Raw genomic sequence first — 17017 nt, forward strand, 5'->3', positions numbered from 1 at the left:
CCTCTTTGCTTCCGAGGAGAGAGTCCGTCTCCTCCTGGGCAGCGCGAGTGGGAAATCCCGCTTCAGCAGGGGATCCGCAGGGGAGGGGGTAGATCAGCAAGGAGGCCGAGCTGAGTTCCCGCATTGGTTAGTTCTTATTTTTTTTAAATGAAGTTAGGACTCCTTGTAAGGATGTATTAAATCTTTTTATCGATGTTCTGACTGGTAATGTCATCTTCTGAGGGGAAGATCCCTATATTGCAGTGAAAGCTGCTGCGGGCTTCTCTGCAGTACTGCTGTGCCAGTGCAGGCAGAGAAGTGCCAGGTCTACACTTTCTGTCTGCTGCTTGCTGGCCTCTGACAAATTCTAGCTTTGGGTGTCATTAAACCATAACCGAATGCTAAGAGGTTATTTCCAAGTAATGGCCTTTAATTTCTTTAAGGTGGCCTTCTAACAGTGCCAGTAACAAACTCTCAAACAGCTCTGCTGCAGGAACCCAAGGTTACCTTCTCGAATACGGGTGCACCTTGGTGTCTCTGGGTGAAGCTGGAGTACAGGGAGGGGTCTGGAAGCAGTAACACGGTTGAGCAATGTGACTTCCTATCCGATAAGTCTGTGGCGCCAAGTACTACGAGCCACGCTTCTTGCCCTGCTGTAGTTGTGATGGTGTTAAGCTTGGCTTCACTGCTGAGGAGTATTTCTTGAGGAGAACTTGTATAACAAACATTACATTGACACACGGGCGGGTTGCTGGAAGTCAGGAGACCCTGCCTAGGTAGCTCTGCTGCCCTGTGGGGTCAGCGTCCACGCGTGGTTTGTGCTTCACCAGCTGGGGCTGTGGTGGGCACTAATGCAGCGATGGATTTTTGTGGTTAGTAGTGACTGTTTTCTGACCCAGTGAAAGGAATTTAATTTCCAGACACCTTGTTAAAAGAACAAGTGCAAGATGCTTAATTTGCTGTGTAAATTACCACTGCATATAGTGTTATTTTTAGATTTAAAAGATGCTGCCATGATTGGTTTTATCTGGCTAGTTAACTGTTGAGCACTGGGTAATTTTACTTCAGCAGCAGTTTAAAACCAGGCCAGAATTCATAGCTTATCGCCCTGGACTGCTCTCCAGTGAGCAGCACTGCCAGGAGAATCTCATGAGCTGGCTAGAGCTTCAGCTCTGAGCGAGTGTTCTCGCCTGGTAGTGGCTCAGCCTAGAACCAGGTTCTGAGTGCTCAGGTGACGCTCATCCCTCTGGTCGCCCAGCTCTTAATAAATTATTGTGGAAATGCATGTAGGATACATTATTTATGATACAGACCTTGCATGTGACCCACTGCCAGGTCTCTGATGACATGACTGCTATTACATAATGAAATTTGTCTGCTCCGCTCCAGAAGTGCTGAGAGGTGTCAGGCCAGCACTAGTCTGGAAATGACTGTTCTGACTGAAGACTGATTGAGCTCTGTGCTGGTGGTTTTTTCTCCCTGTTCCCATGTAATGAAGGGCACTGGCTTAACCAGTGTCTTTTACAGCTGCATACGTGAGCTGGTCTTTTGTAAGAGTGGCCAGCCTTCCGAGCCTGCAGCACGTGGCCCTTGTGCTTAGTTTCACTGTACCTGCCAAACTTCCTCATTTCATTTCATTGAAAAAATTCAGAGGAACTAGAATTCTCGGAGGTACTGGCTTTATGCTGAAACTTCTGACTTGCTGTTGGAGTAAATTTTGAGAGCAGAAATATTGATCTTGCTAGAGTTTTGCTGTGCAAAACTGCTTTAGTGTATCCCAGGCTGCTCGTGGGAGCTCCTCATGGACTCAATAGCACAATTTCTTGAACTGTGCCTGACCCACATTGACTGGGAAACTTGTCATACAGGTGTTGTGCAACGCTTGGCAGGTTGTAGCTGATGCTTAATGAAAGACAAGGTGCCTAACTGGGGCCTTTTCATCAAAAGGCAGGAGGTGGATATCAATGGCAAGTTCCTGCAAGGCTGCTATTGGAAGTTGCTTCTGGTGAGTCTGGAAGACTGGCAGTCAGCAACACGCGTAGTGTGATGCTGGTTCCCTCTGGATCTGGAACTGCAGGTCACAGAACGGTCAAGTGACAAAGCCTGTCCTGATTGTCGGCTGCAACCTCGTTGCACTCCGTATTGCACTGCTTGGGGCAGGCTGGTGGCATCTGTTGCTGTCCTCGTCTTGGCTGGCTGATAGGGGAATGGGGGGTTGCGGGCTCCAGGAGCCCTCCCCTGTTGGCTCCTGAGTGTCTTGTCTCTTGGGGACCTAGCGCCACATGCTTTGGACCTGCAGCTGGAGCTAAAGATGTAAGTGGGGCAAGAAGTTTGCTTATTAGGGTTAAGTCTGAAAACAAACTGTGTATCAGGCTTCAGGTTCTGTTTGAGTCCCGTGACATAGCTCTGTAGTCGCAAATACGTGGGAAGCTATCACTGTTTTGTCTATTGTAGATCCTTGCCTTGCCACAAAAGAACATCAACAACACTGTGGAGAAACTTCTTCCTTGAGAGTTTTTAAGGAGAAAATTGACTCCTGTGCTATTAAAAGTACCAGACTTGTGTTACAAACCTTTATAGTGCTACTTTTTAAAGTAGCCGTGGGGAAACAGTGCTGGCATGTAGTGGGAGATCAGAGTCCAGTGTGTCAAATGATGGCAGATCTGGTTGTAGCCTTGTCTGGGCACTGCAGAGAACTGTCAGCTCGCACCGTGTGCTTGGTGCTGAGACAGAACCACCCTGTTAACTTAGCAAAAGCGTTTTTGTGTCTGTTGGTGGAGCAAACCCGAATGGCAGCCGTGCTGTCCCGGTGTGGTGGTGCTCAGATGGCTCTCGGAATCACAGCTGAACACGGCTGGACAGCAAGGCCTTGTCTAATGAAACTTGGGAATTTACTGCTTCACTCTAACGATGGCAAACAACAAAATGCCTCCGTGTGCTGGCAGTGAGACACTTTAACATATCCTAAACCACTAAACCTCTGCTGTAACAGCACTCACTTGAAGCAGTTAAGTCTTTTGTTGGTACTTTAAGTTGGGAATTAACGGCAGGACTGCTGTGCCTCACGCTGTTCTGGTGAGGGTCTTGCCCTGCTTCTTAGTGGATCTGAATTCCTAAAACAAGTGAGCTTGGAGTGTTCTTACAGAAGGAAAATCTGTATCAGAGTGCTGCAAAGGCTCTAGGCGACCTGAAGAGTGCATGTGTGTGTCTGTCCACTAATTGGATAGGAACAATTAGCTAAGCAGTTCATAAGCTATTGCTCTTGGCATGTCCCTCGCAGCAGGTACTGAAGTCAGCAGGCCTGCTCATACTGGGTAGCGCTTCACGCTGGGACTGCAGCCGTGTAACCGGAGGTGGGTGATGGCAGCCAGCGGCTCTGCGCACGCTTTTCAGCAGGTACAGTCTTGGCTGTGGTTTGTGACTGAGTCGCACAGCACGTCTGTGGCGGCTGGGACCGGATGGCTACCCAGCCTGCTGAGGGCGGGGCACAAAATAGGAAGGATGCAGAAATAGAAGAGCTCTTGAATATTATAGCAGTCTCTTATCTGTTGAAAACATAACTTCCTAGCCTGTCCCACACTGGAACTCTTACCTGGCATTGGTAGACATGGAGTACTTGGGAGCCACCGCCTGGCTGTAGGTCTCTTGTGTGACAGAGCTGTTGTCAGTAGCTCTAGCAGATCAGCACCGATAGAAATCTCTTAAGTTTACTTTGCTAACTTTCCTGTATGGAACGGAATGAGTGGCTGGAATGTAGCCTGGTGCCTGTCTTGTTCAAAGCCCAGCATCGCATGGCCTTGCCATAGAGCTGGTGTGACTCACTGCGCATCGAGGAGCTCCGTGCTTCTGGAGAGACTGGGAACGTGTCTGTTAACTGGCACTTCCCAGCTACGCGATTTCTAGCTGCATGTAGATAAGGAGTTTCTGGGCAGATGCTGAGCAGCTGCTTGTGGCTACAAGAAGAGTGGTTATATCCTGTCGAGTGTGAGTCGAGGTGAAATGCATGCTCAGCAGTTCCGCGCCCTTCCTCATAGGCAAGGAGAAATTATTTGACAGCTAAGCAAACTGTCACAAGAAAGCGAATATTCCAGGAAGGGGTCAACAAAGAGGCTCCAGTCAGCAGTTTTGCCATTCAGTTTGATGTCGAAGACGCGTGTAATGTGACAACTTCTCTGGGTAAGTTACTGAGAATACTTGAATTGTCTCCTAGAGAAAAAGTAGTTTTGCTACTCAGACTTTCACCTGCTACGTTACAGTGATTCACCTCTGTCTGCTGTTCAGAGAAATGCCATCAGAGAATTTGATGGTTCAGGGCAGCCTGCAGTTGACTGAAGTGTCCAGCCTGGGGTTGGAGCAGTCCTTCAGGGCAGCACCTCTGCTGAGCAGCAGAGCTGCTGCTGCCTGGCAGCCTGTTTTGTGGCTCCACGCTAATGGAGCTGCTACTTCACAGAACACTTCCTTCTTGATGTGCTTTCAGGAGACTGGCATAACTGAAGTTGCCAGCAGATGTTGGTATAAAATAACTTGAACTCTAAATTGATTGCCCAAGCACAGCTGGGAAGTTCTGCTTTCATATCTGCTTGAAAGCCAGGGAAGTGTTTTTCATAGTACAGTGTAGGAGTATCCACAATTCCTTCTTTTTCACAACCTTTTAAACTTGTTCATGAATTGGTGAAAGGTAGTGGACCTAAATGAGTGTAATATTCAACTCTTGGGTTTTTTTCCTCAGTGGTAGGAGAAGGGGTACAAAATCCACCATAAACCCCTGTACTCCTCTGTAGTGCAAACTTTGCTGTTTGTACCTGGAATAGCATTGAAATTTTAATAATAAAAGCCTCTGAAGAAATACCTCCTGTCATGTTTCCTAATAGTAATCCTAGTCTGTGTTTACTTTGCTTGGCTTTATAAATGCTCCTGCCTCCCTCACCTGAACTTTAGCCTGTTTGGGGAAGAAAGTAACGTGCACTCCAGGGAACAGTCTGTACTCTCAGGAGTTCTGTGCATCGGGTCTGAGTGCAGCCAAGAGACATTACTGTCAGCCTCACCAGCTGAGCAAGGCCAGTGCCCCTCTTGCTTGGTGATGCTCTCTGGTAATCAAAGGCCAGGATTGTCATGGTTAAAGTCAGCTTCCTGCGTCAGTGCTTGAAGCAGACTTGGTTCATATGTTTGGATCTGTTGATATTAAAAGATGAAATACTAGCTGGAAGAGCTCGTGTGCTTGAAGACCTCACTAATGGTTGCACCTCCAGAAAGTTCCTCCAAGCTTTCTCCAGAGCTCCAGTGGCAGTCAACTACGTCTTTTTAAGGAAATACCTAGCCTTTGCAACTGGACTTAAGCTTAAAAAGGGCTGCGTCTTGCACTGCTTACTAGGGTTGGATACCTCAGACATGGCACCTAGCAGATGGCAGTTTGATCATGATTAAGATAAATCTGTCTTGCAATATCTAAGCAACTTTGATTCAGTGGCTAAGTCTAGACCACCCTAAGAAGTTGCCATCTGCTAGGACTTGCTTCTTGGATTTGTTCTCTCCACAGTGTTTGAGTGTAGTGCTGTGAGTTGCTGCCAGGCACTCTGAAACTACCCTCCTCTACCAAATTAACATGAAAATTTAGCACTTGATAAATGATTTAGCACCTGTTAAGCAGGCTGCCCTAGCAAGAGGAAATGCCACATCCTAGTAACTCTCCAGCTTTACCAGATGAAATTCTGACATCTTCAAACCTCCTCTGCTGGCAGAGGTGTGATGGGGTTGCATATAGCCCTGCCTAGCTGATGTACAAATACTAGAGTGCCAAGCCTAGAGAACACTACTGCCCAAATAGAGGTGTGAAAGGGGGACTTGAACTTACACCCTGATACCTCCTAGGAGAATCCAGGTTGCTGAAGAATGTGTGGTCAGGTTCTATTGGGCTGGACCTCAAACACATTGAAATCTCAGCAACGGAGCTCTGACCCATCAAGGATGTAGGGTTTAATTTTTTTATAGCTGAAGCATTAAGACAGTTTTGTCTTGGGAGAGTGATAAGAGTTGTCTTTCACCTGAAAGTTTCCTGGCTTTATTGTCAGGTGGAAGGATGTGAAGGGAGTGTCTTTGAATGGGACTGTTGACTGCATGAAGTCGCAGGAAGCTTGGGTGTCCTGCCCTGGAAGAAGGGCTTCAGCTGGTCAGTCATGGTAACTAGCTTGAGGCCTAGCTTCAAGAATTGTGGAATTGTTTAAATCTGTTCTGGTTATAGTCTCCTGTGTCTTAAAATATTTTGAAGAAAAAAATATTTTGAAGAAAAGCTGAGTAGACCTTAGGTTTACCAAAGATTGGTGTTAAGACTCTAACTAGTTGTGAAATGAGCCCTTAAACATTAAAGAGCCTGAACATGTTTTTGATATTGTTCAAACTGGACTGAGAGCTTCAAACAAGGAAGTCTTCTCTTGAAAGAGCAAGGTAACTTCAATGAAATAGCATCTGTTAGGACACAGGCACTGCAGAGTGACCAGAGAACCATACGTAGAGGCTGAATGATTTTTTTTAAAAAGTCTCTCCTTCAGCAGATCCTGAAGCTAAAAACCAACTTGCTTTTGAGTCTCAGCCTTAAACTGTACCAAGATCTGGCTGTCTTGATTCACCAGGTGATCCAGATCATCCACTGAGGTGCCTTTTGTGAAGCTTGTTCTGTTAACTTGTGTGCCATGGTTTAGATATTACTGGTTCCTCTCGTGTGCTGTCTGAAAGCCGGGGCAAAGGGGAAGTGTAGTCAAACACCCTCTTTATCAGCAGCTGCAAGTAGGCAGCAACAGAGTGGCTGAGGTGTGGACATCTCAGGGCTTGTACCGAGCATGGCTGATAAGAGCCTGGTGTTTTGCTTCAAACTGGTACAACAATACTAAAATGGCTTTGAAGGTCTTGTCCTTCTTGGGAGACCATGGGCTTGAAGTGCAAACAGCATCCCAGAGAGAAATATCTGAGGTATTGGAAATGATAATTCTTCTCACGGTAGAAAGCAGATCTGGAGTTTAAGGTATCTCCACCCACGTGCTGGCTATCTGTGTGTGAGGTGAAAAACCATTCTGCACTTGCACTGTTAAAAACGGAATAAACTTTATTTCACTGCCAACATCCTAGTGCAAACACAGTGAAGTGGTACTAACTGTGTTTAGCTGCAAGCTGTAGTAGAGACCTCATCTAAAGTTTTGCATTTAAAGGTTTCCAGAAGCAGTCTGGGGCCTGGCAGAAAAGGGGGTGGTTACTGATACCTTCTGTGAAAGTTGTGGACGAGGTATTTCTTATTTCGGTAACGTCCATCTCATGTGTTAGCTCAGCCTCCTAGGTGGAGGCTTGTTGCTAGACAGGACTAGGTTAATTGCTAGACACAGAGCTTTTTTTAACTCTACGAGGATAATGATAAAGCTCAGACGCCTGACGTGTGATGTTAAGCTGGAAATAGTGATAGCTGTCAAGCTCAGTGGAGTAAGTTAGGGCTCTGGGAGCAGAGCTGGTGAGAGTGAGTGCTGGAGCTGTCACTCCAGCACAGCTACCAGGAGCAGGCAAGTTCAGTGTGCCTTTAAACCACACAAGGGGCTCAAAAGCTGAGTTCTCAAGGCAGTAAGTTGTAAATGGGCCTTGAAGACAGGTGCCAAGTGCTTGAATGCCACAGGGCTTCTTCAGGAAGCCTGCTGGCCTTAATTGAAGATGGGCAAGAATTTGTGTGCTGTGCCATTTTGGGCTAGCATGGTGGTATTGTCACAGAGATAGGTGAAGCCTAGCGTCTTTTGTGACTGTCACAAAAGCTGTTCCTGGCTATACCAACATAGTAACTTAATGATAAACCTTTTTTCTCTTCCAGCTCCAAAATCTGGGCATCAACCCAGCAAACATTGGGTTCAGCACTCTGACGATGGAGTCTGACAAATTCATCTGCATCAGAGAGAAAGTAGGAGAACAGGCTCAAGTGGTGATCATCGACATGAATGACCCCAGCAACCCTATTCGAAGACCAATTTCGGCTGACAGTGCTATCATGAACCCTGCCAGTAAAGTCATTGCATTAAAAGGTATGTAAGTCCTGATAAGTGTTAGAGGTGGGTGCAGAGCTTTCTGTAAGACTAGTTTAAGACTGACTTCAGTCTCGGGCAATTTATGTGGGAGGATCCCTCACCACTTTTCCACAACTTAAGGGAAGCTTAAGTTGAATTCAGTTCCAGTTCTTCTGAAGGTAGCTGGGCACTGGGCTTCAGCTGAGGCTTCCTGCTCTTTGCTGATCATTAGTATGAGGGTTCTTTTGCTTCAGTCAGAACACTTACAAGTTCTGAGCAGCGAGAGCTGAGAGGAAAGTGACGGCTTTAAGAAACTTCCCGTGTCTCAAGTCTGGAATCGTATTAGAAGTGAGACCTGATCTACTAAGCGTATAGGGTCTATCAGCTAATCCTCTCAGAGGAAAACTAAGGCTGGGTAGAGGGGGAAATATTTCTGAAGGCCTTAGTCTGGCCTTGCTGAAAGAGGCCAGTGCACCGGTTTGTGCATATTTATTGTATCACAGTGATAAGAAGAGTGAAACTATGCAGGGTGGATTTGTGTGATGAATAAGCCGCAAGGTCAGCTAACCTGGTATCTCTGGTGAAGCAGGGAACAAACATTCCGCTGGAGCCGCCAGAAGTGTCCATCTCTTTCCCCAAGAGGCCTTATATGCTGTCACTCTAGAAACACGGGTATTGCTGATGGAAAGGTTTAGATCTATTCAATGTTATCGAAGTTTGACTTTAATACTGTGCTACTGTTTTGTTACAACTTTAATGCTTTCTCGTGCGTGCAGATGGTGAGTTATTTCCATTGACTGTATTAGTTCCTGTCGTGTCTTATGAAAAGAAAAAGCAGAATAAAGTGGCTCAGGTCTATGGTGCACATGGCTGAACAGTGGTGTTTAAGCAACTGAAAGCTTAAAATTTGGAGGTTTTTCTGTAAACAGGACTGACCCTTTCCACTTAAGTTTAGACTTTGCCTCTTAATGTGCCTTGCATAGCATGTAGGATGCACGTTACCTGAATGTCATCTCCCTTGACTCTAAAGCTCCAGCTGCACTAGATATGGAAACAAGCTGCTGGCCTGTATCCTGAGTAACATGGTCTTAGTCTTCCCTGAGCTCTGGAGAAACTCCTGGCTCTGCATCTTACATCAACAGCTGAACTGATGGGGGGTTCTTGCTAAACTGATCCCTGGTGAGTGAAGGCAGTTGCCCGCTTGGAACTGTGGCTTTATCAAGCTGCGTTACAGTTAGTAACTGAAGCAGATATTCTGACCTGCACCTAGTTTCACATGATCTTTTGTATTCCTCATGGACTACACCAGTATGGACTTAATTAATCATCTCCTAAAACTAGTAGAATTTGGTCAGAAGCTTCCTTATCTTCTCAACAGGTAAAAATAATTTCTTATATGCCACTGTGGTGTAAAAACTGGTAGAAAGGACTGCAGGTGGCTGTTCAGGATGAGTGTTTGCACCATTCTATGTAATCTGGAGAATTTCTCCTTTTACCCTCTAGAGCTTGTGGTGGTCACTAGGTTCCTTTCCTTGCACAGTTTCTGTTAGTCTGGTTTACAGCCAGTAGCTGTGGATCCCATTAGTGCAACCTAAGGGTTTTGGTTAATGAGTCTGAATCGTGAAAGCCCTCTTCCCAACTTGACCCTTCCGTGTTGTGCTTTTCTTAAAACAGATGTGGACACAGTTTTTACTGACACCTGCATAGCTCTCCTCACAACTTCCAGGAGACTCGGCATTATTGTAACCTAGTTCTGATGTACATGAAGTATCATACAACGTGTTCATGTAGCTGAAGTTCTTGTCTCCTACCAAGTTGTTTTCCACATCTGTTTGATTACTCAGTAGTGGCAAATCGGTAAAATTAGCTCTAGGAATGTGGTCTCGTTAAAAGTAATAGCTGATCGCTGAAAATACTGCCAGTGTCTAACAGCATTTTCTGGAAGGAATTCATGAGGGTTTAGTGTCATAGTGCAGCTCTTCTACTTTTAACCAGTGCTTGAAGCAACAGATGGCAACCATAACCTGGCTAACAAAGTTATGTTTTCTAGCTGGGAAAACACTTCAGATCTTTAACATCGAAATGAAGAGCAAAATGAAGGCTCATACAATGACAGATGATGTCACCTTCTGGAAGTGGATCTCTCTGAATACAGTTGCCCTTGTCACGGATAATGCAGTCTACCACTGGAGCATGGAGGGGGAGTCCCAGCCCGTGAAGATGTTTGATCGCCATTCTAGTCTTGCTGGCTGCCAGATCATCAACTACCGCACTGATGCAAAGCAGAAATGGCTGCTGCTGACTGGCATTTCTGCACAGGTAGGGAGGCCTGCTGTGGGAGGCCCAGAGCTTATCTCGTTGTCTCCTCCTATAGCAGCAGGACTGGTATGTTTGGTTTCTTTCCTAAAACACTGTTGGGAATATGTTGATCTTCAAATAACAAACCAAAGTGCAGCTGAAAATCACAGAGTAGTGGTATAAACACCAGTACAAGGTCAAGAGTCTTAGCGATGCCTTTGTAAGAGAAAGCATGGCTGGTTCTTCAGCTTGATATGATGTGTTTACCAACACTAACTTAAATGAAATTACTGGCAGAGTGCTGTTGTTCCTGACTCTTGTTCTGTCTTGTCTAGCAAAACCGCGTTGTGGGAGCCATGCAGCTGTACTCTGTAGATAGAAAAGTGTCCCAGCCAATCGAAGGACATGCAGCTAGCTTTGCGCAGTTCAAGATGGAAGGGAATGCTGAGGAATCCACTCTCTTCTGTTTTGCAGTAAGAGGGCAAGCTGGGGGTAAGGTAAGACTTGCTTTTAAATCTGCTGTTGTATTTAATGACTCACCCTGGTTATCTACTTCCAGGAAAACAAGTGGTTTAATGCACAGAGCTGCCTTTAGGAAAAGGAGGACTGTGTGTCAGACTGGATGCTGTATATCTAATGTATAAGAAAACTGGTGCGTACAAAGCTTTGCATCAGGTAGTTCCTGCTGTTGTAGGAGTCTGAGTCATGAAGTGAGGTGGAATGTCTTGACCAGCCTAATTAGCTGCTTGAAGCACGTGACTCTCAGCTTCACAGGCTAAGCTTAAGGGAAAAGCAGTTGCAGTCTTTCTTTGATGCTGATCCCCAGTATCAGGCTTAACTTACTTCCAAATTGTTGGATGGAAAAAACCCCCAACAACCCTTGTAGTTCCAAGGCTAACTAGTGGTCTCATACTAACACTGGAATTACGTGAGCTGCTTAGACAGCTAGAACAAAGTAAAACCAAATTTACGTTCAGAGAAACTTCCTCAGAACCGTCTCTGTAGAAGGTTTGCCATGCTGAAAGAGTGGTTGTGAAGTGACCTAACTGAATCCCTAAATGTCTAAGTAGCAAGGGGAAACTGAAGGCCAGACTTAACTGTTCCCCTCCTCTGTGGTACATGAATGCACCATCTACGGCTTTAGCCAGTGGAAGTACTTAGGAAGACAGAGTTTATCTTTTCGTAAACTTGGGATTAAGGCTCAGCAGCAAAAGAACTGCCATATCTTCATTGTTAAAGCTATTGTTACGTACATTAAATACAACAACTAATGGCCTAATCTTCTGTTGCGCAGCTGCATATCATTGAAGTTGGCACACCACCTACTGGGAACCAGCCGTTTCCAAAGAAAGCAGTGGATGTCTTCTTCCCCCCTGAAGCACAAAATGACTTTCCTGTTGCCATGCAGGTAGGACAGCTGCGAACAAGAGCACAGGAACAGATCTGTAGCTTCTCTTGGTGGATGTGACTCTAACAGGGCACTGGAAGCCAGGTGGTGCATACAGTGACCTGAACCTTGGTGCTAAGCTGGTGTGATTTCTGCTCCTGCTTCAGCAGTGTTAAAGTAAAGGTGGAGACTGGGGGGGCCTGTCCTTATTTACAGGTGAAATATCCACGTGTATGTAACTGTCTTTCAAGCTCTTAAAACATCATTTTACTATGAGAGCACTCAAGTGAAAATGTAACAATTCTAGTTGTCCTAGATGGCACAGTTCTGTGCTGATTCTTAACAGCACTGGCTCATTTTATCCAGTACCAAATTTGATTAATCTGTTCCTGTTTTGCAGATCAGTGACAAGCACGATGTGGTGTTTCTCATAACAAAATATGGCTATATCCACTTGTATGACCTGGAAACTGGCACCTGTATCTACATGAACAGAATTAGTGGCGAAACCATATTCGTTACTGCGCAGCATGAAGCAACAGCTGGAATTATTGGAGTAAACAGAAAGGGACAAGTAAGGAAGCTTGACCTGGAAACCACTTGTTTAGCTAATCCCACTGGATTCTGGTTGCATAATGTTGAGAGTTTTGTAATGGCAGTCAGTGTCCTACTGTGGAGGATGGAACTAGAACATACCTCTCCTTGGGAGCAGATTGCATCCTCTTGCAGAGCACGTGCTATTGGAAGCCTTAAATACAATAACTTTGTTCAGAACATCAGATGTCGGGCAGGGTTCTGAGCCCCAAAGAATTTGCTGCTGTATCTTCAGGACGGCTTGTTCCTAGTTTACCCTCTAGGATTGGTTACTTAAGACACTAAGTACAGGTTATAGAAAGACAGTACTTATATCCCTCTGATATATTCTGACCTCTGAAAATACCTGTAAATACTCTGTAAATAAACTGTTAATCATTTGCCTTGATGCAGTAATTGGATGGTAGAGGCTCTTTCTAACTGAGGGTCTGTTTCTTAAATAAAATGGCAGGACTGTGGTTACCAAGGGATGAAAAAGCTTCCCCTGTATGCCATAGCTTTCCTTTTAAAGGTTACCCTAGTCCTTGGCTCACTTCTTGTATTTGGACTAACTGGAAGTCTTCCCTGATATGTTCAGGTGCTGTCAGTGTGTGTGGAAGAAGAGAATATTATTCCCTATATCACAAATGTGCTGCAGAATCCTGACCTAGCTTTACGAATGGCTGTCCGCAACAACCTGGCAGGTGCTGAGGAACTCTTCGCCAGAAAATTCAACGCGCTCTTTGCACAAGGGAACTATTCAGAGGCAGCAAAAGTGGCAGCTAATGCCCCAAAGGTAATAGACTGATAGAGCAGTAGTGAACTCTTTTGGCTTAAGCTTTATGCTTCAGGAGAGTTCACTGAAATTTCGAAGTGGTAAGACCAGAATCTGATTAATGCTCCCGTCCTGATGTAGTATTTAATGTACCTGTGAAGAACCTGTATGCAGTGTGCTGAGTATTGTTTGTGTGCTGGGAGATCTTAAAACTGGTATGAAGCCCACAGAGGGGGAGAGGGATAAATGGTGAAGTAATAGCTATGAGGCTTAATGTTTCTGGTACTTACCTGTACTTCTGCAGTCATTAAGGAAGTCTCTATGAAAAAACAATGTCTAGCTGAGGCTGCAGCTGGAAATGAGGTAGAAGACAGCCTAAGACTAAATTCAGATGAGAGAACTTCCTTACGAGGACTGGGGTGTCCTAATGCTGTAGGACAGTCCTCTAAACTGAAATCTGCATTTGTAATGAAACAAGTCTAATAGGCTACTATTGCTCATCCCAAAGGCAGCGTTCAACTCTGCTGCTCCTGGCTTACTCGGGGCTGGTGAAACATCGTGTTGCTGTAGCACGCACTTCTAACTTCAGCTTCCTGGAAAAACTCTTTCCAAGCTGCAATAGCAGAACAGAAAACTAAGGCGCATCTCCCTTTCTGTCAGGGAATCCTGCGTACTCCAGACACCATACGCCGGTTCCAGAGTGTTCCAGCTCAGCCAGGACAGACTTCCCCGTTACTCCAGTACTTCGGCATTCTGCTTGACCAGGGCCAGCTGAATAAGTACGAGTCGCTGGAACTCTGCAGACCAGTGCTTCAGCAGGGGCGCAAACAGCTCTTGGAAAAATGGTTAAAAGAAGATAAGGTAAATTTGGGGTAGATGCCTTTAGAGCCCTGGAGCAGGAGGGGTATATATAACTGCTTGAGAGCCTCTCCCCCTCCCCAGGAAAACTCAACTGGGCGACTCATCCGTGCGCTGCTAGTGTGGTCAAACAGTTGAGCAATACGCGTTTGCTCTACCTGTAACTATGACCCGTGTTGGTGCAAGAGGATTGATCAGATACTTGTAAGAGCTTCACTCATTCTGCTTAAAATTACAACAGGGTGAACTTAGTCTTGAAAGCTGCTGAGCTGCTGCTGTCCTTCCCAAACCACTGCAGGCTTCCGTGGATACTGGCTTGCAAGTATCTTGAGCTGTGGGTACTTCTGTAATTAGCTGAAGAAACATGCTGATACAGTGTGTCACCAAATTCTTTTTAACTCTACAAAAGCGTTTCTGACTGTTGCAGAACAGCCTAAGGAGCAGAACCCACTAGGTCACTGCTGAGTCAGATGCTACTATCAAGCTGAGCCTTAATTTTTTTTCTTAGGAGAAGTCCAAAAGGAAGACAAATGAGGAAGTAGTAGTAGTAATGCATTTCAGCGTGGTACTGTCGGGGCGGACTGACTGTCTTTCTATCTTTACACAGCTGGAGTGCTCAGAGGAGCTGGGAGACCTTGTGAAAGCTGTAGATCCCACACTAGCACTTAGTGTCTACCTGAGAGCCAATGTTCCAAACAAAGTCATCCAGTGTTTTGCTGAAACAGGACAAGTCCAGAAGATTGTTTTGTATGCTAAGAAGGTGAGAAGAAACTAAATTGCCATATCTGTCCTGTATTTGAGAATAAATAGCGTATGTTCCAAAGTAGCTAGAAGTTATGGTGGGGGTCACTACTCGGAGCCTGAGTAGTGCCTACTTTAGTTTTGTTATGAATCATTTCTGCTGGACTTCGTGCCTGTCTCCTTTCATACTTCTCTGTGTAGCCTTTTCCAAATGAGGAAATCCTGTCTGGGTTGTGTAAGCTACTGACAGTAACTCTTACTAAGCTCTGTACATAGCAAGGTGCGTGCTCTTACTGAGTTACTAATTTTCGTTATCTCTTCAGGTTGGATATACTCCAGACTGGATCTTTTTGCTGAGGAACGTAATGAGAATCAGCCCTGATCAAGGACAGCAGTTTGCACAAATGCTTGTTCAAGATGAAGAGCCTCTTGCAGATATAACACAAGTAAATAACTTTATTGCTATCAAATGTTAACTTCTTCAAGGCCTTGAATGGCTAAGAGGAGCTGTACTCTTATCTTCAGAGAAAGATACCGAACTGCAGGTTCAGATTTACCTTACTGGGACAGTGCTGTTTCTTGCCTGGTTTTAAGGGCAAGGTTTTAAATGACAGCTTAGTGCAGTGCCAGGGCAGACACTTTAGCGCTGGAAGCTGCACTTGATGTTACTTTGCTTAAATATACTTCCAGTTTCTAATAAAAGGCCTAAAATTTTTTCAGATTGTGGATGTCTTTATGGAATATAATCTAATTCAGCAATGTACGGCCTTCTTGCTGGATGCACTGAAGAATAATCGTCCCTCAGAAGGTCCCCTGCAAACTCGTTTACTTGAGATGAACCTCATGCATGCCCCTCAGGTACGCTTTCAGAGTCACGGGATTGGGCTTCTCCCTAGCTCGACTAGCCCCTGCGTTGTGCTCCATGTCAAAAACCAGTGAGTGTTTAGGAACTAAGTGAAACTTTTCAATATTCCTTCCAGGTTGCAGATGCTATCCTGGGCAACCAAATGTTTACTCACTACGACCGGGCACACATAGCTCAGCTGTGTGAGAAAGCTGGCTTGCTACAGAGAGCACTTGAGCACTTCACTGACTTGTATGACATCAAGCGTGCGGTAGTTCATACTCATCTTCTCAATCCTGAGGTATGGGATCAAATGCCCTGACCTGAGTGAAACCCAGGCACTTAATAACAGCTTTCAATGTTCTGCTTGTGTCTAAAATGGCTTATGTGTCTTTGCAGTGGTTAGTCAATTATTTTGGTTCCTTATCGGTAGAAGACTCTCTGGAGTGTCTGCGTGCTATGTTATCTGCTAACATTCGTCAGAACCTGCAGATCTGTGTCCAAGTAGCTTCAAAATACCACGAGCAGCTGTCAACACAGTCACTTATTGAGCTGTTTGAGTCCTTCAAGAGCTTTGAAGGTAAGTTTATGCTCTTGCCTCTAGCAAAAGCATACATGTGTGTAAGCAGGAATGTCTGTCTGCTGAAATCTAGAAAGCCATATTGAGCTTAAGTACCTAGGCCTCAGAACTGTCTCAAAACCTGACCTAAACCTTAAAGTCCCCCTGTTAAGGGGGGCACCAACGTTTAGCGTTGTTCGCTGTGGTTTTCTGAAACTTCTGCCGTAGACAGATTCAAATTTTCATGTGATTGTAACTGGGGAGGCTTTCTTAAAAGCTAACATTGATCCAACTCAAGTGCTTTAGCACAATAACTTGTTGACTGTTTCCCTCGAGGTTTGTTTTATTTCCTGGGCTCTATTGTAAACTTCAGCCAGGATCCAGATGTGCACTTCAAGTATATTCAAGCTGCATGCAAGACAGGACAAATCAAAGAAGTGGAAAGAATCTGCAGGGAAAGTAACTGCTATGATCCAGAACGTGTTAAAAACTTCCTCAAGGTAATGTCTGGGCAGCACTGGCCTGTCTTGGCCTGACTGGGGTTCTGATAAAACCTTTTGTGTGTCACCAGTGAAATGAGGCAGCTCTGAAAATACAGATGAGTCTTTACCTTTGCACTTAAGGATCCAGTGGTTCTCTTGGACCAGAGGTATCTGGCGTGTTGGCGGTACCTCCTAAGAGAGCCTGAGTATCTGGAAGATGCAGAATCTGTCAGATCGGTGCCTCCCTGCTCTCAGTAAGGTTAACCTGCCTTGAGCTCTTAACAAGTTCCAGGTGAGCTTTTACAGATGTCTGCTATAAAGTAGGGAACTAGTAGCTGGAAGGTTGAGAGCAGCCGTAATGCCAAATGAGTTTATAATGTAGTGCTGATTTACAGTGTAATCAGCTTCAACTGAGCAACTGCAGAAACCACAGATGCATAGTGTCAGTTAATTCAATAAACCCTTCCAGAGTTCAGGGCTGGTCTCTTTCT

At 45.3% G+C, this 17017-nt stretch overlaps 1 protein-coding gene across 3 annotated transcripts in view; it reads left to right on the forward strand.

The window, feature by feature from the left end:
• The first annotated feature begins 7818 nt into the window (after window positions 1-7818).
• Window positions 7819-17017, forward strand: part of CLTC (clathrin, heavy chain (Hc)) — a 22620-nt gene continuing 13421 nt past the window's right edge. For 2 of the 3 annotated variants that reach the window (XM_010135066.1, XM_010135067.1), the window contains exons 1-13: window positions 7819-8027; window positions 10060-10328; window positions 10643-10804; window positions 11602-11715; window positions 12095-12268; window positions 12866-13063; window positions 13703-13903; window positions 14508-14660; window positions 14965-15087; window positions 15362-15499; window positions 15622-15786; window positions 15885-16065; window positions 16381-16544. In XM_010135066.1, coding sequence (XP_010133368.1) covers window positions 7871-8027; window positions 10060-10328; window positions 10643-10804; window positions 11602-11715; window positions 12095-12268; window positions 12866-13063; window positions 13703-13903; window positions 14508-14660; window positions 14965-15087; window positions 15362-15499; window positions 15622-15786; window positions 15885-16065; window positions 16381-16544 — 2199 coding nt within the window. In that variant the 5' untranslated portion in view covers window positions 7819-7870. Of the gene's footprint in view, window positions 8032-9432; window positions 9441-10059; window positions 10329-10642; window positions 10805-11601; window positions 11716-12094; window positions 12269-12865; window positions 13064-13702; window positions 13904-14507; window positions 14661-14964; window positions 15088-15361; window positions 15500-15621; window positions 15787-15884; window positions 16066-16380; window positions 16545-17017 lie in introns of all 3 variants that reach the window. The other variant, XM_010135068.1, reaches the window with a different exon arrangement.

Source organism: Buceros rhinoceros, unplaced genomic scaffold (genome assembly GCF_000710305.1).
Source record: "Buceros rhinoceros silvestris isolate BGI_N320 unplaced genomic scaffold, ASM71030v1 scaffold16594, whole genome shotgun sequence".
Lineage (NCBI taxonomy): Eukaryota > Metazoa > Chordata > Aves > Bucerotiformes > Bucerotidae > Buceros > Buceros rhinoceros.